The following is a 23,320-nucleotide window of genomic DNA, read 5'->3' as shown; positions in this document are numbered from 1 at the left end:
ACAAAACCCGAAAAGAAACTGTAGGTGCATCTTTATATCCTTGAAAAACTGCTTGAAAAGGTTCCCACAGTATTTCAAAGCCAAACAGTTAAGGAGGTACCAAATTCACTACTTTGGGTGCATTGTTGCCAAAACACCCACAGAGGCTGGACAAAATAATTTTAGTTTCCAACATGATACATTGAAAGTATGACTACAAACAACTTATAAACAGTGAATTCTCCTTCCAAACCAGATGACTAACTAAAGATGTGGTTAAATCCAAGTGATATCTTGACTTGTTCATAAGTATTCCTGGCTGAGAAGTAAGGAGCAAATTATAAATACGTGTTCAGCAACATATTTTCTAACTGTGTGCCCATTTCAGTTAATTGCTTGATTTGTTGTTTTTTTAAATAGAAAACAAATTATGGTAAAAAGTCAATACATTTCACACTTTCTGTCAAAAATCGTATTTTTCTTTTTTATGTTGCACAACACTTCATTTCAACGTTGATTTCAGTATATTTCTTTTACAGTCTTTAAAAGTTGACAAATAAGACATCTTGTTTTGGGATAAGTGAGACACAACACTCAGTTTCTTTTTTGTTTTACTTAAATGAAAGCTTCAACAGGTTTTCAGTGCAAGTTAATGTGGAATTTATCTGTTATTGTTGCTGTATTTTCATGTTAACTATCCAGTTTCATTGAGCAATTTCTAAATCTTTACTTGTAGTTCTAATGGCATTACTTTTTAAAAAGAGAATTAATTGGAATGCCAGCTTAGGTTCCATAAACCCAGAGATTATTCAAGGATCTAAAATAATATAATATTTCATAGTTCAGGGTTTGTATAGGTTAGAATTAATTCATTTGACCGCAATATCAAACAGGGTTGGGAACCCAATAATACAAAAATGTAATTTTTAGTGTCTAAACATGCTCTTCACTGTTCTAGTTTCTTTAGGGGAGTCAGAAAATCTCTTAGAGACCAGCTGTGTGAATCAAGTTGTTTAAAGGAAAATGGTATTCTCTTTCTGTAGAGATTTTAAGATTTTCTAGTTGGCCTATAATTAAAATGAAAAGCAGAAGTGCTCTCTTTGTTCAGAGCAAATTCCAAAATTGTTATCATAAAAAGAAGTGAAAGATGTTTCTATTTCTAGTGAAAGAAAGCTTTATAACATCTGAAGAGAATTTAGAGTCAGTATTTCACTATATCGTTAACAAATCATACTGACATTTTAAGACAAAATCTTTTATTTGGATGCACATTTTTAAAATTCCTCTGATTAGACTAATAAAAAATTGGAAAAATATCAGAACTGACATTTTCTTGTGTCTTTTTTCACAGTAACATATATTTCAAATTTGTGTGTGTGTGTGTGTGTGTGTGTGTGTGTGAGAACAAATTTTGACTAGCTCTGTTACCTAAGAATTAGGTACAAAGAGCATCTAACATCATCTTTTTACACTGGACAAGGGTAAACACTGCTTTGCATAGACAGTCTTTTCAGTGGTGATAGCTTTTCTACCTTAACCATTTGGAGCAGAAGGATGTTTAGAATTCCTCTTTACCCTAATATATCTGTTAAAAAATTGCACCGCTCTCTTCTTCAGATTGTACAGAAAATGTCTTCGAAGTTTAACACAGGGTAACTAAAATATTTAAAATCCTATTGGTGTTACAGGTTTGCCAGCCCAGTAGCTGCAACTGGAGGAAGGAAGAAGCCACTTGAAAGCTTCTCAACTTGAGAAGCCTACTAAACTCTTCAGGTCTATCTACAACCTGCTCAGCAAACTGGTGCCTACCAGAGATGAGAAAATGTCATTTATGCTTATTCAAGGGCACCATGAAGGACAGAATACTGCACAGCCAGTTGAGGAATTCCAACAACATTAAAGAGACGAGAAATGAGCAGCAATCATTTCCCTCAGCATGTTTCTTCTCTGTATGCTAGGCACTTAGCTTTGAATGCAAAAGAGCTTAGAGGTGGGACTTCTGGATAGATACCAAAGGTTATAAACCTTTCAATTAGAGGAGCTTTCAGTTAAGCACTTCCGTTGCCTCCAATATGTGGCCTTTCCTTTATTTTTATTTTTAAGGGCCATTCTATTCTATGAAATGAAAATTAGTTACAGTGCAAGTGTTTTTTCAGGAAGATGTCTTTTCTTCACAAAAAGGTAACAACTCATATAACATGTTACAAAGAAAATTAGATACAAAAAGAGTGAACTTGCATGCTATTTTTCCAGTCTGAATGACTACATACAATTACATATTTAAACCATATTCTAAATTATAGGTAAAAAAAAAAAAGAAAAAAATCATAGGCAGTAAAATGAGAGTTTTAAATTAAAGATTGAGTAAAAAAGAAGAAATAATTAAAGGTTTATAGAAAGTTTAAAAATATACCTATTGAACCTATTGAACAGTAAAAGCAATCATTACAGAAAGCAAAATTTCTTTAGCACATAGAAAACCTTGTGAAAATTGTTATTCTTTCAGCCATTTGTTTGCAGGTTAGGAAGTAAAAAAAAACCTAACCCCCCCCCCCCAGTCAAAACAAACCCCCACAAACAAACCAACAAACCCCACCTTTGGCTAAAATAACCAAAACCAGGCATTGAATTATTTTTCTCTTTTAGTATTATATGGATGAATAATTTGCTCAGAACTGAAGCAACTGAACAGCTATCATCGTCTGACCTCGCATCCCCAGCGGTCTGCCTGTGGGGATGTGTCTCTGTGAATAGAGTTAAAAGATTATTTTTCTCCATTTTTCTACCCAGGACTGCAGTAGAAATTCTGTACATAGACCAGTTTCAGTATATTTTAAGCATAAAGGTGCCATGCTCTGGGCAACTCTCCTAGTATTTTCTTCAATATTATGATTTGGAAACACCTTTTTTCTCAGTATAGTTAGAAAGCCATAGAAACTGAATGGTGTTTTCCAAATACTTTGCAACATGCGTATTTGCCCCTGATATCACCCCTCAGTTGTGATTCTTGGCATGTGATATCCCTTTTTATTGTACCATATAGCATGATTTATGTCTATACTTTCTTTTCTCCTGAATTCTCCTGTGAGCTTTATGTTTTTCCTGAGCTACAAAAAAATGAAGCAAGTTATTAATATTACACCTGCTGCAGATGAAGAAACACTACTTTATACCCATTAACAAATGCTGTTTAAAGAATTTCATGTTTAGATAGCAGCACATCTCCATTTGTCTTACACATTGTGTTGCAGTGACCCATTTGGTTCAGAACATTAGTCTCAGGCACAGGACACTGGGCTCAAGTAAAGGCAAGATAGTCTCTGGCTGTAATTTAAAGTCTGGCAGCTGGCCCCCCCCTTACATGCTAAATTAAAGCACTTTACAGTGATGCATCAAGCAGCAGATCCAAGGGCAGAATATGGCCCTGAGGAAGCAACAGTTCTGAGAGATGGAAGATGCCATCTGCAATTGTTTCCTTGTCTTAAAGACAGAGAGACACTCTGTTTTCCCTTTACTCTCCACAATTTCCCAGCACTTTGTGTTTTTATGAAAGCTATCAGCATTCGATACATCAAACTCCATTCGCTCCAAGCACCCCTGGATTACTTGCTTATTTCCCCAGCCTCCAGTCTCACTTGCCGGAGAAGGTCTGCCAGCCCAGCCTGTTCGATAGCCATCTCCGTGAGTCATAACACAGCAGCTCCAGATGGAAGACAGGGCAAACATCTCCCTCCAGAGTTATCACCAATTCAGTTCCCATCAATCAACCAGCAGCTGGGAGTGAGGAATCATTCGCCGCTATGCCTGGCTCGCTTGTGCCAAAGACTCAGCACATTAGGGCTGCACTCGCCTTCTCATCCAGTCCTTGGGGAAGGAAAAGCCTGAAGCCTCTCGCGGATTTCCCACATGGCTACTCAGCCCGCCACCTCCCAGCGTCACGCCAGACTTCGTGTACGAAGGGGATTTTGTCTTAGCACTTTGACTTGGTGTTTTTAATTCAGGGACCGAAGCTTTCTGGCTTGTCGAGCCAAGCATGTGGTTCACAGGTGAGATGTAGTCAGTCTCGCCTCCATCCAAAAGACAGAGGAGCGTTACGCGTATTATTCTAATGGCACAGGAGCAAGTGACTGGCAAGCCAAAGGCACGTCTGGGTTAACATGTGGGAAGCAAGGACACTGAATAAATGTGATTGCTCATGCCCGTTCTGCAGTTGGTAGAAGTAGTAGGAGTTGGCTGGAGAACTGTGATAATGGTGAGAATCCAGTTTCTGCTCTGTAGTAGCTCTGTAGTAGCAGACGTGGCAGGAGGTGGCTGTTCCTTGAGCCAAGACAAAAATGGAGAGTGAACAGTTGGAGCACTCTGGCAGCAGAGTTTTGGCACGAAGCTGCACAGCAAATGCTACATGGCGCCAGTGTGACCTGCTGAGCGGTGCTCTCAGCCGTCACCTGCACGTGTGGATGGCTGCAGAAGCCGATACCTTCGGAGGATATGAAAGAAACAAAACTGCGTGGAAAACAAACACGTAGCCTGAGTAGCATCTTCTAATCTGTTACAAACACAAGCAGTAAACACCAGAGAATACTCCTCTGCTCAGAATTACGTAGGCTGGCAGATATAGCCCTTGGTTTTCTTTGAACTAATGACCCCCCCGGTCCCGAACAAGGATGTTGGCTTTTACAGCAGATCATGGCCCTGCCTAAGTGGGCATGGGACCTGTCTGCAGGGGAACGCCTGACTGCCGTTCTCAGGAATGACATCCAGTGCCCAGATTTGCCCCTTCGTACTGTGAGCAGGCCTGGAAGACAAAAGTCTCCTTTTGGGGGATTTTTTTAAAGCATTAACCCAGGCCTTTCTGCCACGCATTCGATAACAAGAGGGAGATGAAACAGATTACACCACACACGGTATTTCCATTTTAGGGTCCTCTATTTGATGAAAACTCAATCAAAGACATAGTCCTGATTCTTACCTTTGCCTAACTATGCAGTGGTGTCCTGTGCTGCCTGGGCAAAAGTCACAGGATCAGTTTGCGTAATTTCAAATGTATTTATCTGTTAAAAATTTGACTCCAATATTACTGGCATTGTATATCTGGGGAAAAAGGAACAGTAAGCAGACAAAAAGAAAATCATACATTGCAGGACAGAGAGGAGCAAAAAAATCATCCCAAGAGGGAAAAAAAACAGTAAAGAAAGAAATTCAGCTGGGAAATGAAATAGTACTATATACAAATTATATATAGAAAGAAAAAGAGAAGAAGGAAATCTACTTCTGTAGGCTAGCCTTTTGTAAGCATCACTTTTATCCCTAGTTTCTATACAGGTAGCAGACCTTGCTTTTGCAGAGAACTGTGCATTAGGAAAAGAAAACTTGAATCACCTATGGGGAAAAAGAAAAAGGCCATAGGGCTAAATCATAAGAGTCAAAGATTTGAAACATTGAACTAAAGGTACAAAACCAAAAAATACAGTGACAAATTCATAAATTCTACATAGTTGTTCCATTCAACATAAGACATTGTTCACCATCTCTAGTCCCGGGAGATATTTTATTCACCTAGAAACCTGTCTTCAGCCTGTCTGAAATAGTATTTTTGTTCTAAGATACAGGGATGTCATTAAATAGAGGGCATCTGACATTGCTGTAGGGTTTCCCAATTGAAAAAATGCTCTATCAGATGAGGGAAGTTGGCATCTTTCTATTGTTACTATCTACTGAAGTTAAATAAAAAATTATACCTTCATTGCACCTTTTGTACTTCAGAGTCTCCCGGGAAATCAGGCAGATCACAACTGAGTTAAGATTCCAAACTGTCAATTGGAAGGAAAAGGGGTTTTCAACATTTTAAGTAGGGCAAGTGGATCGCTCCCCAATTTTAACCAAAGGAGTGGAATAGCAAGGAAAACCAGCTGGACTCTTCTGATTTCCCACAGCAGCACTGAACAGATCTTTTGCAACCTATTGACAAGACTGTCTAAGATTTTAATATCCCCTCCTCCACCCCATCTCCCTTTTTCCCAAACTCACAATCACTGGAAGCCCGCATGCAACTTGGTGATAAAGCAGGCTTGTTTGTAGTTTAAAAAAAATGTCTCTCTTTCCTTAGAACAGTGTTCTGCTCATTTTTAAGCTTTCTTCTCCCAACCCACCCGTCACAATTCAAAAATGTCATGTTAATGTTTTATAGGCAGAATCCTCCTGGCTTCTTCTTAGAAACAGCTGCATCCTTGAATTATTTATACCAGTGTGTTTCTGCTCTACTTTTTTCCTGGACTTCAGTAAGCTTCCATGAAGGAGAGGGAGGAGGAATCAAATAAGCAAATGCTTGGTAGTATCTGCCTCTACATTCAGCATTTGTCCTCCATCGTCCCCCTCAGATGGGAAGGGAAATTCTTCCCTCAGAAATGTTAAAGGTTGAATTCAAGTTCAAGACTAGCAGGGCTCTCCAATAACAGCTACAAGGATCACAGTAGGTAAAATCAGGTTGAGCAAACACCTGCTTGTCAATGATGTGATATGTGAATGACGTGATAGTGAAATATGGGGTAAAGAGGGAGTTTGACCATGCAGGGGTCTCCCCCCCGAGGTCTTACATTGCCTCCCAAGCTGTTCTGTAACTTAAACCATTTATGCCTTTGCTAAAGCAAATTTAAAAACAAAACAACATAAAGCAAAGCAAAACCACACATACAAAAACCGCATGCCTCCCCCCGCCCCCCCCAAAAAGAAGAAAAAAAGTTTGATATAACCTGCAAAGGCCGCAGGACCGCTGGAGTATCCTTTCTTTAAGCTGAACCACAAACCACGAGAAAGGGGCAGGAGAGGCCCGGGGGTGGGGGTCAGCCTGGAAACCCCCCCATAGCAGCCACTGACGGGGCAACCGTGTCCTCCTCCAGCTACCAGCTCTCCCTAGAAAGCAAATGCCCCCCCTCGGCCAGGAGGGAGAGATGGGTGATGCTTGAGAGCAGCCCAGCCCTGCCAGCAAAGCCGGCACCCAGGGCTCTCCCGGCCAGGGCTAGTGTTTGCCCGCTGCCTCTTCCCTTAAGCCCCGGTGTGTGACCCTCAGTGCAAAGGCCACAGTTTGCCGTAACTGTCCCGCTTCTGCCAGGCGTTTCTGCAAGGCTGTCGTCTGCGTGTGCAGAGGACAAGACGCCCGATCTTGGCATTTTGGGATTTACGATCAACTGCTCCGGCGAAATGAGCTTCTCGGTCCCATCTAAATATAGGTATGAAACCTTGAACTGTATGAATTTGTAGGTTCCTATTTGTTACGGTAGAAACCAAGCGGTTAATGTAAGCCGTTGGGTGCCCAGAGATGGGGGTCTGCCCCCCCACTCTGCCCTGCGCCAAAGAGCCCGGTTGTTCAAAAAAACATTTCTAACGCCACACGGGGCACATCGCTGCGTTCGCTACAGACACTGGTGTGTCTAAGCCTTGCTGACCTCGTGCACCGTGTAAAGTTTGAAATAGCCTTTTGTAAAGTTTATACCAGTACTACTACCTCCTGTCCAACACAAGGAAAAGTAGTCAAATGGCCAAAGAATTTGTGTCTTTGAAAAAAGCTTGATGGGGTTTTTTGAATTTTTTTTTCTAGCCAAAATCAACAATTGGCATCTAAATCCTACCGGACTCATGTGGTGGCCCAAGGAGACCCAGGCTTTTAGCCTCATTACCTTGGAAACATCCAGAGGAGGACTCCAGGTATTTAGCTGTCATACATTCGTGACTGCAGTGCTGCTCTGCAGACCAAAACTCTTTATCCCCATAGGCCTTCTCCCTCTCTGCCTTTTTTCATCTCACCTTCATCCACTTAAGGCAGATATAAATTATTTTCAGTGGTTTACACTGCAAATCAAAAGTAAGTCGGCAGTTTGTACAGGCCACTCCTAATCTATTAACTGAACCCGGTAACAGCACATCTGCAGTAAGACAAGGTAAAAGCTTTCAGCTGAACATTTGCCATGTACTGAACTCTGAGTTACCTATGATGGGTAAGAAACAATGGCATTTTAAAAGCTAGCCCAAAATGCTGCTCAGGAGACTATTTATTAAACTTTCACTTTTGAAACCAAAATACTGAACTTGGATGACTGGGTGATTTAGCCTTCTCCTTATCAATTTCTCAAAAGTACCAGGAATATATATATCTTCATTGCAGTTGTTGAATCTTATGCTAGCCTACCTGATATATCTTTACGAGCTAGTGCAGGGGGTGCTAACAGTGAGGCCGAAACCTCACAAAACTGCAGAGACTAACTCTGTGATACATTTCTCCAGCTCGCTCTGGGAGGCTGGTAATAGATTCTAGTTTCCTACAACTATCTGGTAGTAGTACCCGAGTTATCTTGTACTGTAAAGCTTTCTCTGTTATATCCACACAGAATGAAGTCACACCTTTGCCTGAAGCATGGAAATACTGTAAAGAAAACTGCTATTTTCCAATTTCAAAAAGCCTATTTGAAGCACCAGAAGGTTTCTTAACTGCCTTCATAGCCACAGAAATGTATTCATGTTGAGAGTATGCAACTGTAAATTTTAATTTTAGAAGGACGGAAGTTTAATTTTGCTCATAAAATATAAAAGATAATAAAGTGAGGGGTCAGATGGTTTTAGCCTTAAGAAACAGAACCATTATGATTTAGATATCAGTCATAAGTTAACTCCAAATCAATATTTGACACTTGCACTATATTTAAATTATATTGCTGTAAAGTACATTAAGAATTCACTGTTGAGAATACACTTATTCCACAGATGAGGCTAAAGAAGGGCCAATGTAATAAACAATTTATAACTGTAAGTATGTTTCCTTCAATAAAGTTCCAAAATTCATCCTAAATAAATCTTGTGTAGTATCTCATTATAGCTCATAATTTAGTTATATGAAGAATTAAAGAAATAAATTATGGTTATTCTCTAATACTCTGGATGTTTTATCTCTGCCCTTAAGAATCATTTCACATGATAATTGATTGCTGGAGCCACATCTCTTATCACAAGGGTGAATAAGAAAAACTTTGCAAAATTATTTTAGAGCTTTGGGACCTATAAGAGGATGTGATATGCACTTATCAGACCTCCAGAAACCACAAGTATAGTGAAATCTCTTATCACTGTATGAGGCAGGGATTAGCAAATACACTTCCTTCATTAGTGTGACAATTGATTAGAGGAAAATCATAGCTACATTGCATGCTCCTGAAGTGGAGCGGGTAAGTGTTTTCAGGAATCAGACGTGCAGTAATACGACCATGTACCAGCGTGGTGCCAGGATGGGGAGAGCTGTCAGGTCACTCTGAAGCTGTTTCACCCTACCACTGACCCTATTTAGCAATTTGTGGTGTTACTGGGCTATACAGGGCTAAAGCTACGAGCACGATGGGAAATGAGCTTGGCATAGGAATGCTTCCAACTTTCAGCTAATTCAGTCAGTTCGACACTAAAAGTTACCCTTGCCAAGCTAAATTAAAATTAGCTAGAATGTTCTAGACATTAGTAATGGCTTTGGTTAGGACTAGGTTTTCCCGTGAGGCCAAAAAAAGCTTAATAAACTTCAAAGCAGAAAGGGTAAAATGAAACATCCATACAAACTTAAAGATGTAAATGGATAACTGATCCAAAACCAAATTCATTTATTGCTCTGAATTCTCTGCTTCCTTCCTCATCTCTTTTAGTTATACTCTCCTGGGAAATTGTGTTAACTTATCCAAGTCCTTCATCTACTTCTGCTAATACAGAAATTCAATGGCACTAGGAATGGGCCTTCTGCTCCTGCAACCTGGAGTCTTGTAAAATCTCTCAAAGATCATGGGAAAGGAGCTGAGCAGGGTATAAACACTTGCCAAAACAAAGCCTTTCCCTGCAGAATTTCCAAGCGAGAACATTGTCTCGGTTGTGTGTGAGCGCCAATGCGCACTAGCGCCGATTCAGAAGTCGGAGGTCTCATCCACTCCAAAAGTCAGACAATCCCAATCAGGAACTGGTGTTTTCCAATGGCCATTGCCAGACAACAGCGGCTGCCCCATCTGGACAGCCTGGAGCTGGCTGGAGTATTCCTACACACATACACAGCGTACAAATACTTAAATTCCGTCACCACTCTTTGCTTTATGGGATTGTAGGCAAAGGCAGAGGTTTTCTTAAAGGCAACTGACAGTGATGAAATTTCCTCGCAGTTTTGGTCTCCGATATGTGTTTGCTTTTTGAGGCAGACTGCCCGGGAGCCAGACCCTCATGTAGTCACAGTACGGGTAGAAAAAGAGCATACCAGCCCGCCATGGTTGCAGATTTATACTTCGCTAACACCTTAGACTATAGTCATGCCCTGTATCACTGATTTTTTCTCTACTGAAAGTCTAGTCCATTTTCTATTTCTAGTCTCACAGGAAAATGCCATATCAATATTAAAGACCCTGATGTCAGGAATTTAGGAAACCATCACAATCTCTTGTGCCCTACCACCAATGAATTTCTCTCGCCACCACCCCTTCCTGCAGAAACAGGTCTGCGTTTCTCTTTCAGGGCAGGCTGTTGTAAAGTTTGTGATGTAGCAGCTCTCATACCTCATTTCTTCCAAATTCCAGTACCTTATTAGTCTGACTATAGTAATATTATTCATTCATAGTTGAGGGGTCCCAAAGATTTGTATTGACTCATTTCTCATTTACTCTAAAGGCAGTCTGTCAGCTGCGATAGGAGCCTATCTTATTATCTTAATTCAATGTATATGTGTGTGGCAGAGCAACAATTAAATAAATCAGAGAAGACCTGTGGGCTTCTAACTTGTTACTGTATGTCTCTCTTTCTGTAACTGATCTGGTATCTGGCAGGGATGAGAGTATGGATGAGAGCCAGCTTGTTAAGGAGACAGGCAATGCTGATGGTGAAGCAACTGAAGAGGAGAGGCAGTTATTATCGAAGCGTTGTGATAAGAGTGTAGCTTCAGGTGACATTGCTGACTTTGGAGAACTGGTGCCTACATTTAGAAGATGAGGTAAAAGGAACAGTGATATATACATTTTTGAAACTTGATTTTGGTGCAAAGTGACCCAAAGCCAAGGGGTTCTAGAAGGACATGCAAGATGATAAGTTTTCATTCTTCTGGCTTCTGAGAGGGATGTGGAACTGAGATGCTGGTGATGGCACAGAGTGGACAGGTATTTGTTTATAAGAAGCTGCCTCATAGAAAAAAAACACTGAATGCATTGTGTTCTCTTTTTGGTCATTTTAGGTATTTGGCAGAGTAATGGAGCACCTTGGAATATGAAGAGGTTTTGCTGTTTGCAAATGTAAATAAACTAATCATAGTATAAAAACATCTGAATAATTTTTTTAAAATATCAAGAACAGAAAAAAATTAGTGAGAGAGAAAACAATGCTGAAAAACATACATGACTAACAACAGAAACTTTAGCATGTTTAGATATTCTTCTAAGCAGAGAGATGTAACTACCCAGCTACAGAGAGACATGAAATAAAAACAAAACTATTTTGTTATTGCCATATATATATTTGAATTCTTTAGTATATTAAACCACAGAAGTCAAATCAGTATACTCAAATATTTATATCAAAGTAATTAGAGAAAAGAATGCAGTGCAATATGCTTTTCTTTTCTGTAATAGTGTAAATAGCACAACCAGCTTATCCAAAGAGTGGTTTTTACAAATTCAGCAACAATTTTCTGTTTGCTCTGAAATGTTTTACCATTGTCCTTTCTAAAGACAGGAACAATTGTAAAAGTATGATAAACACTTCCTACATTTCTTCTTCTTTTTTTTTTTTTTTCTTTTTGAAAGGTAGTTTTGGGAATAATCTTCAAGGCATAGCTTTTTTTTTTTTTTACTTCAGAAAAAGAACCGAAAAAACTCTTATCTCTCAGCATAACTAAAAAGTCTTTTTACTCTGTGGGAGTTCTAATCCTCCTGTAATAGTATTGGTAAAGAATTGGGGGGAGGGGGAAGAAATAAAGGAGTTGTTGTATACCTATCTTCTCACGTATCTACCTAATTTTAGCAGAATTTATTTTGTTGAAAATAGTGGTGGGAACCAAGGTACAATTTCTATCACATTTTTCAATTTTAGTGATACTTAGATCCAGGAATTGGCTAAAATTCATTTCTAAGATACTGAATGCTTCAAATGTACGTTTTAATTTTCTCTATACCAAAATAAGGAAGGACTGAATTCTTCAGCACAATGTAGCTGTGAAGATTAAAATGCCAAAGTACTTTTCAGTGATTTCCCCAGCTTGCTTATACATGTCATTGATTTTTTTCTTTTGTATTAGTCATTCCTGAGAAGACTGAAAAAATAAATTACATGGACCTGCTAATAGTAAGCGTGGATAGAATGAAGGCTTCTTCATAGACCCCAGTTCAGTATGTTGTCCGAGCATATGCAGAGTTCTTCCAGGCAAACTTTTGCAGCAGGTGACTGAGGCAGGGGTCTGCCACACACTGGAGAGCACATCTGGCCCAGATGTTGTTGGAACAGAATGGAAGCCACACAGCCTTCCATAAAAATATACCACACGGTGGCACAACTCTTGCAGCATTTTTATCTGCTCCGAGATCCATATACTACAGGTAGCGGACCAGTGAGTCACAGTGACCATGGGCGCACTGAGTGGACATGATACTACAGTACTTTTCAAAGGAGTGAAACAGAAGCACGTGGGAGAGCGTAAGGAGCGATCACTTGAATGAGTCATGTGCTCCAGTTCTATGCATTGATAGTTTGAGTCTGAACCACAATAAACTAATGCACTCTGCTGGTTCAGTTCCTTGCATGCTATAAGTTACAAATCCACACAAAGAAAATTGCTGCTCATAGTCAAGTCATTCAGAGAGCAAGGATGAGATACAATGGACAAAAAAAAGAAAGCAGTACAAGTGATAGAAGGTTCCCTGTTGCCCTATCACATTTTGTATCCCTGCATATGTTTTTGAACACAGATTAGGTGAGCAAAAGTTCTCCAATAGGAATAAAAAATAAACAGTAGGGACTCCCTAATACTTAAGAGTTCAAGACAATTGCATTGCTCCATAACTTCCTGAAGAGTGGAGAGTTTAGTAGAAAAATAGAGGTTCTTTCTTTCTGGTTGGATATTTTTAAATTATCTTTTATAAGACCACATAAAATGATTTAGTTCTCAAAGAATAACTGAATTACATAAATAAAACATCACATAAAAGATGTCTCTACAATTTATGTGAAGTCAATTTCACAAGGACTGGTCTATTGTAGAAAATTCAACTTATCTCTTCCTGATCCTTTTATTCTATCTAAACATAGAAATTTATGTCAGTTCAAAAATATCTATTACTGTTTCTCATAACTGAATCCATTAGTTTCCCTCCATGATCCATCAGGTAAAAACAAGTGCAACAGATAGCTCTAGCAGAACCTTGAACATAAAAGGCATCAAGAATAGAGTCACTTAAGTTAAACCCATCTCGCTGTACACACTAACTGGAAATGATAACCTTGATGTTTAATTTAAATCAAGTCATAGCAAAGACTTCTGACTATAATTGTTATCTGTCATATAAATAAAATTATTATAAAATGGAATTGGACTTGGAAAGGTATAGTTTTGCATGTTGCATTGCCTGCAAGCAAATTGAACTCTGTGAATTGAACTCACCCTTTGCTGCATTCTTCCTCCAGTCTTTCTCGGTAATGGATCCATTTGACTGTAAGAATATGGAGAGAAAGAGCTGAGAACGAATGATTAATTTTCCACATTACTCTCTATTTCCAGAGCTTTGCTGATTCCATTGCATTGCTGATTTTTCTTTCCTTTGTTCCCCTGCCAGCCCAGGGAAAAAGAGACCCCAAAGTTAGAGCTCAAATGAGCGTGGCAGCATTTCACTGGTATAACAGCAGTTTAGGGACTGGCAAAATAAGGAATTGCAAGGAATTCCAGAAAGAGGAACGACTGGATCTCATAGCAGCATCTGTGGTTTCCAAGCTTGGCCTCAGCTGGATTGTTGATAGTGGCAAAGGGGCTCTACCAGGCACCAGACTTTCTCGGAGCATCTCAGGTGCAAGAGAAAGATGAATGTCCTGGCCCCATCACCTACCTGTCTTTCTGCCTTTCCTTGCTTTCCACTTCTAGTATGAAAAGAGGGTGCACTGGTGGCAGGACACACACCAGTGGGGCGGAGGTGGTGTTCAGGCATGGAGGACAAAGCCTGACTGCACATCTTCACCTACAGGATGTCGCCTCGGGGAGGCCATATATGCACATGCTGCCTCAAAGATGAAGACAAATGAACTTATTTATTTAATGCAGTGCCTAAATGAGACACACCAAGGTGAACCTACCTCCTGCTTTCAGCCAGTGCTGCTGCTTGTCTCCCGCTCTGGTCCAGCACATGCTCGAGGCAGCTGGCAGATCCAAACTCCATTAACTAGCTGTGGCTGTGCGAGCATGCAAAGAGAAAGCACAAAAGATAAAACGGCAGCATGCAGCAGCAGGGGAACATGCTTGCCGGCAGCAGCACGGCGTGCCAGGCCATGTCACCTGCAGGCCATCACATGTGGGTGCCCGTTCCTCACACACATCTGCAGGGCGCAGCTCGCTTGCAGCTTCTGCTCCTTGCAGCTAAAGGTGGTTCGTGAGGCCACGCTTGGTAAAGGGAGCTCGAAACAGCTAATTTCAGTTTGCAACATGTGGGTTAGTACATCCACCCCTCAGCAGAGTCTCATCTCTCCTGGATACCTTTATAGCAGCAAACAGAAAGAAGGCCACCAGGGGTTCTTCAGAGGAGAAATGCAATTTTAATGCACTGATTCACCACCTCAGGAAGCCTCTCTCTCTGACTATGGGAGAAATTAAGGAGACAAAGTATTCAACTTAGCTGGACGAACAGACCTTCTATTCCCTACATGCTAGTTTAGGAAGATACTTACTGTACAGGTGTGCTTTCTTCAGAATTACTGGTGTCTCTTCAGTGGAGTCCTGCAAGATCCTGCTGACTTCCACCCGAGGGCAGAGGCCAGCACAGAACAGCTTGGACCAGTTGGTATAATCTGGAATTCTGAGAACTTTGCTATTTCCCTGCTGTCAATTTTTTTTTTTTTCCTGGCAACTCATCTCCTGTCAACTGCACACGTCTGTACTTTTTAAGATTATATTTCTTTTATCAACAGTTTTTTTGAGTTGGGCAAACTCAACTTTTATTTGCAACTTTCTTAATATTTTAAGTCTTAAAATCATGCTAGAAATAGTGCTTGAACATCAAGACTGCAAGTTTGACACAGAGATCTTTCCAAATAACAGCATACCTATTCCGATTACATAAACCTACTCTGTGGGATTTGCTAACCTCATACTGTAACAGTGTTAAACACAGCTCCCAGCCAGATGAGAGACGCATGGATTGATGGAGGTTTGATAATCATAAATAAGATCTTGTTGGGGCCATGAGCTGGTAGCTAGTCTCAAAACAAACATGGACGGAGGACAGCAGGACACTTTGCCTGGGAGTATCCCAGTTCCTTCCACGCCAATTCTTATTAGGATGGGTTTGGCAAAGCCATTTAACCTCTTCTTTCAGAGTGGATGATTACTTTCCAAAATTGCATGGATACTATGACAGCTAATTAATTATCACTGTATCGTGCTTTACAAATGTAATTAGTATAAAGAGGGTTAGTAGGGATAAACACTGTACAGAAAATTAAGGTGAACAGAGACAGAATGCTAGAAAGACTCTAAACGTAGTAAAATAGAAAGAGGAGAAAAACAATAAATAATGAAAGGAGTTTTGAATAGCAAGTACATAAGAGATGTGTATGAAAGAAAAAAATGGTGTGCTGCCTTCCCAAAGTAGAGGAGGGGAAAAGGAAATTAAAAATTAGAACCAAGGCACTGAGATGAATGGATTTGAAGTATAAAGAGAAGAAAAGAAAATGAAAAATATGTAATAAAAGCCACTCAGCCTTTAAGGTAATGAATCTTTTCATTTATTTATACCCTTTTTTGATATGAGAGGAAAATGGTAGCACACTTATACTGAGCTCACACTATGTTGACACAGTACAGCTCTTAATTCCTGGATTATGTTGTTAAATAATTAATTGATGAATCATAAGTAAATAATTAAAACTTGGTTCTCTAAGCCTCACAACTGAGAACATAAAACTGTCACTGATATCAGATCGTAGCAGAACTGATACTGTAGTTAATTAGAAAAACTGCAAAAAAAATCTAAAATCTGTAGCTGTAAAGACTGCTAGCAGAAGCACCTGGGTTCCATTTCCCCATAGAACAAAATAAAATGGTTCATCTATTATTTAAATCTCCCGTATTAAAGTTACATCTGGAGAAGATGGAAGCATGGATTGCTAGTTCCTCTGCAAAATACCTAGACCTGCCTTGGGCCTTGTCCTGTTGGAGAGGCTCCATGATGTGGGCAGCAGGATAGGAAAGGGTGTCACTCTAAAAGGCTAAGGCAGTCTTGGGTTCTTGTTAAAGTATCTTCTCCGCCAATAGTCCTAAAATGAAGAACTATAGAACAAATCCTTACACTTCAATGCACAATAACTCATCGGTTCCGTGGCACTATTTAACAACATTAAGAAGAAACAGCTTCAAGAAACTAATAATAATTGTGTTTATTCTTGCAAAAGAGGAAGAGTAGACAAACTAAAAAAGATCACTCTTTGCATCCACAAAACAAAATAATTCCTTTTCTCCCATGAACATCTGTGTTATTTTCTGATACAGCAAAAGCACATGTACTTCAAGTCTAAGCAAGGCAATTAATCTGGATTCTGCCATCATCACAGTCACGGGATTATTTTTTTTTTTTTTACAATGAGAGGACTCTGGAAGCACAGATCCTGCTGTGTAGAGCCATCGCATTCCCTCATGAGAACAACCTGGTAGGAACGAAGAATCTAAGGAACAGCAAATAATCATTCCGATAAAGAAATGACAAAACGCTACAACGGTTATTGAGCAACACTCATTTCATTTGTTCATTCTTGCAATCTCTCATTTAAAAATAAATAGAAGACATTTTATTTTTGAGAAGCCCCCGCCCCTCCAGCTTCCTGGCGCTTAGTCTTGCCAAACGCTTGCCGGCAGCAAAGACGATAAGTGCCTCTGAGTAGCCGTGCGGGGATGAAAACCCACCGGATTTCCCCCGCGCCCCCTAACAACCTCCGCGCCTGAGGTCAGGCTGATTTCGCGGCCCCTCCTTCGGCCACCTCGGCCAGCGTCTGTCCCTCGGCCCCCGCCCGGGGCCTTCATTTCACCACGGCCTGGGCGTGGGCGTAGGAAGAGGACTCGGTCTCGAAGTAGGTCTCCAGCTGCTCGCAGAGGGTCTCGAAGGTGGGCCGCCCGCCCGCCTCCGCGCTCCAGCACTGCAGCATCAGCTGGTAGAGCGGCGCCGGGCAGGTCGGCGGCTGAGGAAGCCGGTACCCCTTGTCCAGCATCTGGATCACCTGGTGTCCCGGCATACCTGCAAGCCGGAAGGAGCTCGTCAGACCGCTCGGGGGTCTCGCTTCGTGACGCCGCGTGTCCCTGTCCCTTACCGAGACGAGGCGACGGGGTGCCGGCCCCGTGAGGTACGGGTGCAGGCTGAGGGCAGGGCTGGCCTCCGCAGCCCCCTTCAACGGCGACAGGAGCCACTGGAGGGTCCCAAACCAGCAGTTACAAAACACCTCCGGCGGTTCCCAGCCCCCTCACCCCCACCGCGCCACCCGAGAGGCACAGCAAAGGGGTTCGTCTGGGTGTCAGGCTTTCCTCCGCCACCCGGGTTTGCCGAAATTTTTCTGACATCTGTTTCGCTTAAATTGTTCCTAAACCCCTCTTGTCTCAGTGACTCCAAAATCCCCCGAGAAAATATGTCCTGCTGCTGAATTTTCCTCACATTTCGAAAGTTTTCCCTAACGTCAGCCCTAAGCTTCGTCTGGTGCAGTTACGCGATGGCATCCTGCCTGCTCTGTCACCGCGAGTCGCGGAGAAGAACCCGTTCCCCTACCTTTGCTATACCTTTATATATTAAGGCTATTGTCCTGTTCCCTTTCAATTTTCTGCTCTTCAAATTACATCTTGAACTGCATAATCTTTACTTCTTTTCCCTAGATCTCTGAATGGTGTTCCCCCTGTATGTTACCCACTGCCACCATGGATCGACGTAACCTCTTCTCCTAACTGATTACTGAGGACAAACTCCTGAAAGTAGTATCGAGGAAGCAAATAGCCACAGCAAAAGGACATTTTCTACTGTAAAGTTACAGGTAAACTATGCCTTTGCAAAGGGATAATGCTGAACATATTTTCAGACAATACCAAGAATCATGGTGTTACATGTCATTTATACTTGAATAGTTTATTTATGTGCATGTGTGCATATGCACACACCTATCGTCTATAGAAGAAAGAGTTGAGGGGTTTTGGCTTTGGTTTTCTTTTTTTTTTTTCAGAATGGTTTCAGAGGAGGTGAGGGTGGGAATCAAAAAGCAAAATCAATTTTTCCTTTTACAGGAAATACCAGTTTGGGACCCTGTGAAATGTAGTTTATGATGAACGCACCACCCCTCAGGCCTGTGCAGATGCAGCATAACTTTTTTTTTGCTTTAGTCCTCCCCTTGTGTTCTCCTCGCCAGCACAAAATGAGTCACAGTCAGTCATTTCACTGATATCTTGTGTTATTGGAGCCACAGTTCCTTGACCATTTCTCATGATGCTAGGAATAATAGCTGCTCTTATACCATTAAATCTACTTTTGAGGTTGGTGCCATTTTATTCCCAATTCTTGTGATCCTTCTCTCTATGGAGACTTTCCATTGCAATAGTCAAATATGAGGGAAGGGGGTAAAAACACCCCGATTCATTTTTCAGACACCTTCTTCCTCAAGTGCCTGCACTTCACACATAATAATCTGTTCTGCCATGAGATATCCTCCAAAAAATAAATTAAAACAAAACAAAACCAAAAACAAGGGCAGGATGGGAGACAGAAAAAACTTCCCTTTTTGCACATTCCAAGAATTGGCATCTTTGAGCTGATGCTAGAGGGAAATAGCCAGTTGGCTTAGGTGCCTGCGCAATGCAGGTTGACTCCAGTGAGAGGAAGCTTGAATGGCTGCTAATCACAGCCTTTGGAAAGCTTCCAGGGAGCCTGGGGCAGCCAGAAGGTCTGACCCACCAAATGGGCCTCATCTGAACAGCCTTCTTTCTGTATTTAAAGTTTTAACCCTTTAACATGCCCGCAGTACAGGCATTCAACATTTTTGTGTGTTGTTCTTAAAGCAAGAAAACATCAGACATTCTTTAGGTAAAAGCACTTACCAGCGTAAGGCATCTTCCCGTAGGTGATTATTTCAAACAGAAGTATTCCAAATGACCAGACATCTGACTTAACACTGAATTTGTTGTAGCGGATTGCTTCCGGGGCTGTCCATTTCACTGGGAGTTTTGTTTCAGGCCTAGCTTCATATATGTTTTCATTTTCTACCTGTCATGGGCAAAACGAAGCAAGCCTGATTTCAGATCTGCTTCAGCAAAGCACTTAAGCACCTGACTAAGCTAAGCATGTGCTTAATCTTATCCTCTTTTAGCCAAGCACTTGCCTTTCACAGTATTAAAGCATGCACTTTCTGAAGTCTACTGTTGAATTGGGCTTCACAGTTGAGAAATGCTACCATTCATTGGAGGCTTTTCTAAAGCATTTTTCATTTCAAGTGAGCACACAGCGTTGGAGTGGCTCGTGATTAATTATGACCTGCTATTGTGAATTCTGGACCTGGCATGCAAGATTTCAGAAGTCTGTCAGGAGTGGCAGTGTAAGCAGACTGCTGACAGTAGAGACCAAATGGCTCTATGTCTGTTCTTCAGTAAACAGAGAAGGCAAAAGAGCAAGAGCTAATGAATTTCGGAAACTTTCTTCTGTGATTTATTGCAGTGTTGAAGGGCCATTGACTTTGATAACAATCACTTAAGCAGGTTTCAGAGACCAAAGAACAAACTCCAAGTGATTCAAATTAACATATTAGCTTACAGCAGGTCCAATTAATTCATGTAAAGTGAAGATGAAAGACACATAGAAAAAGAAAAATTATTTACTTGCAATTTTGTAGAATCATGTCCTTAAAGTTTTATAGCATACACATCTAAACTTTGTGAACATTTATTCTCTCTTTAATTCCTAAGCATAATTTAGTGCACATCAGTCACATCCAAGCCTTGGTCAGGTTTTTCACATGCAAATCCAGGCAAATGTGTACAAGAATTTGTTTGTTTGATTGTTTTAATACAGAACGTATATTGCCCAGCTGTACTGCCCTATAGTTTTGAAAAGACTGGTTGTTACTGTTTTGTATCTACATATTGATGCAGGTTGTATCTTGACCATGATACTAATTTCTAGAAACGATTTTGTTATGCTAATTAACACATATAGAAATAGAAATTTCATTTCTCACACCTACTCCTTTGGGATCTTTGCATGTGACCATGTTAGTGCTTTGGCTTAGGAAAGAATATTCCTAAGAAAGTCTGCCAAGATGACTCTATGACAGAGTATTTTAGTAAAGTTCAGTTTTAACAAGAAATGTCAACAGCTGTAAATTATTACCCTCTCTAGGGAGGACTGAGGAGAAATATCCATTTGAAGCATTGTTCATTTAAAAATAAATATTTTTCATGTTAAAAAATGTGCAATCTGAACTTATGCATAACTAGAAGAATCAAAATTAAGCAAAAAGCACTTTCAAAGTCCCTTGATGCCATTGTCAAGCCATTATTCTATACTTCAGTATGTAATAAATCCAACTGTTATGAACTTCAATTTCTGCTGCTTGAATGGAAAAAAAAACAAACGAGAAGCAGAGGGCTTTTTTCTCTGTTTTTCCTTCTCAGTGCAAGAACATAAATCAATAAAAACAATAATAAGACCTCAGTAATTATGGATTACATATTGAAATCCATAAAATATGTCAAATCAAATCTTTCCAACTCTGATCAAATCATTTTCAGAGGTAGGAAATCTCATTTCTAAACCACAGCTCTTTCCTAGGGTGATCTTGGTCAGCGTTACTTGGCATTCCACGTCCTCAAGGACTAGAGAAAAAAAACAGTGCAATGGCAAAGAACTTGAAACTGCATCAGATTTAAAGCTCTGAGAGCTCACTTCATGAACTCTGCTGTTAGTCGTGGAGAGGAGTAAGGTTCTTTTATGATTACTACCTGCACTCGCAAGCATCATGGAGGCAGTGGGGAAGTGAAGAAGGAGAGAATACCTGTCAATACATTTTTATATGCCTTCCCTTACAGGCTCAGGAATATAATTTGGCCATCATTCCTGTGATCTCTCTCCATGGGGCAGACACTAGTGATGTGGATAAAGATTGTGCAGGAAAGGGCATTGCTTGCCAGGCTCCTTCCTTGCTGGCTGAGTGGGAAGCAATCACCAGGATGCCATCTTCAGACTGACACAAAGGCACTGGCCAGCTTCTAACCTTGCATGGGATAACACAGGTAGAGGATACAAATGAACACGTTAGGGGTCCTCTTCTCCCTGGACATGCCTTTTGCCTGGACCCAGCAATTCAGAGGCTACAGTTTGTCCTTTAGTTGACCTCTTCCACCTTGTTCCCCAGCGTTAAAGTAGAGCCAGTTCACCTTCTCACAACCCACCTTAAAAACTCTTGCAAGTCCAAAGTCTGCCACTTTGTAAACACTGTGTTCACCAACAAGAACATTCCTGGCTGCCAGATCCCGATGGATATAATTCTGAGATTCAAGGTAAGCCATCCCGGAAGCCACCTGAGCAGCCATGTCTACTTGATGTGGCAGGAATATTTGGGAGCCTGCATCTTCTGTTTAAAAAGAAGATTACAAGGATAACATAGTATTTACCGTATTCAGATATAAATAACATAACAGCTGACTGGTTCCAATAGCCAACACAAATCAACAAAACCATGCAATACAGTAACATAACAGCCTGACCAAATGACAGAGGTTAGTGAATGACACTACTTAGTCATGCAGCTAGTTGCACAATAACTGCATAACAATGCCTGTCCCATCTTCTTTAAAAGAGTACATACTAAATGCAGCAGTTCATCTAGGCCTGGAAAGACCTTTGGACACAGTCCAAAGAAAAAGGCGTTTATCCACCGATAGTAATGCAGATGTTTGCCTTTCTGACAAGTGCATAACCCACTTCAAACTGTGAGTAAGAGTTAATGTCAGTACTCACTGGGTGTAGCCAAAGCTGATTAAAGATGGAAAAGCACAGAATTATGCTGTTTCCCTGTTCTCCAATGATTCTTACTAGGAAATATACCATCTACTGTCAAGTGTAACTCTCATTTTCACTTTCCAGTCCACTTGACTGCTTCACGCTGTTATATCTGTTGCTGCTACTCAACAGTAGGACTCCTTGAGCTGCTTTCAAGCTGCCTGCTTCTCTTGTAGAACTTTCTGAAGCAATGTGCATGTCATTCCCACCACTGTAAGATCAGCATGTCCCAGAAATAGAGATGTGGCAAAGATCAGCTGTTCAAACAAAGTAGTAGAAGAACTTTGAGCAGAGCAACTTCCCTCCAGAAATGAAGTAAAGAGACTTAGGCCATGAAAAACTGCAGCCAAAAATAGTAAGAAAGACAGGTACTCAAAAAAAAAAGTAATTGGAGTATAACACATTAGAATTCAAATTCAGGGCCTTTGTGGCATTTTTGGGGACAGCTGACTTCCTCACAGCAAAGAATTCATACCCCAGGGTAATCTAGGTAAGCCAAATCAGCGCTGTATTCAAGCATCACTGCCACCCAAACCCAAACACTGCAGCACCGAAGCCTAAGTGTCTACCTCTGTAGCCTCTAATACTCAAAACAGTTTCAACTTTCTGTTTCAGAATCTTAACAATATCAAAAAGCTAAGCATTTGCTGCTACGTTTATTAGTACTCTCCTTTCTCATTGAGGATGGTGACTTTTCCTTACTGCCTCTGTGTAAAAGAAAATAAAACATTTGTAGCTGGCACTTTTCTGTGGCTTATTTTGAATTGATTCGTAGTGAAAGTGTGTCTTAGCATTGTTTTGCATAGCCTGCCCCAGTTCTGGCATTTTATCTGACCTAACCTTGCAATCACTCCTTATGAGGAGTGTGAAATTCCATTGTTTACTAATCTATTCTGCAATCTCCAGGCCTTGAATTTCCTGCTCATCTGGATGTTCTGAGATGAATAGGTAAAAGAAATTAATTTTAAATGATTGAATTTTCCCTGTATATCTATTGTCCTACTTCCTTTTTGAGGCTAAAGTCATTGTCATGATAATCCAGCACTAAGATTATTTACTTCTATTGTTGACCC

The 23,320-nt window shown here is 40.7% G+C and overlaps 1 protein-coding gene across 1 annotated transcript in view; it reads right to left on the bottom strand.

Moving 5' to 3' along the window:
* Positions 1-15,931: 15,931 nt before the first annotated feature.
* FRK (fyn related Src family tyrosine kinase) overlaps positions 15,932-23,320 on the bottom strand; it is a 55,177-nt gene continuing 47,788 nt past the window's right edge. The window contains exons 6-8 of the mRNA XM_069805036.1: positions 21,638-21,819; positions 19,292-19,457; positions 15,932-17,456 (exon numbers count right to left, since the gene is read on the bottom strand). Of these exons, the coding sequence (XP_069661137.1) occupies positions 17,242-17,456; positions 19,292-19,457; positions 21,638-21,819 (563 nt within the window). The 3' untranslated portion in view covers positions 15,932-17,241. The remainder of the gene's footprint in view (positions 17,457-19,291; positions 19,458-21,637; positions 21,820-23,320) is intronic.

Source organism: Haliaeetus albicilla, chromosome 17 (genome assembly GCF_947461875.1).
Source record: "Haliaeetus albicilla chromosome 17, bHalAlb1.1, whole genome shotgun sequence".
Classification (NCBI taxonomy): Eukaryota; Metazoa; Chordata; class Aves; order Accipitriformes; family Accipitridae; genus Haliaeetus; species Haliaeetus albicilla.
Note: the sequence above shows the minus strand (reverse complement) of the source record. Positions and strands in the feature narration are given on the sequence as shown.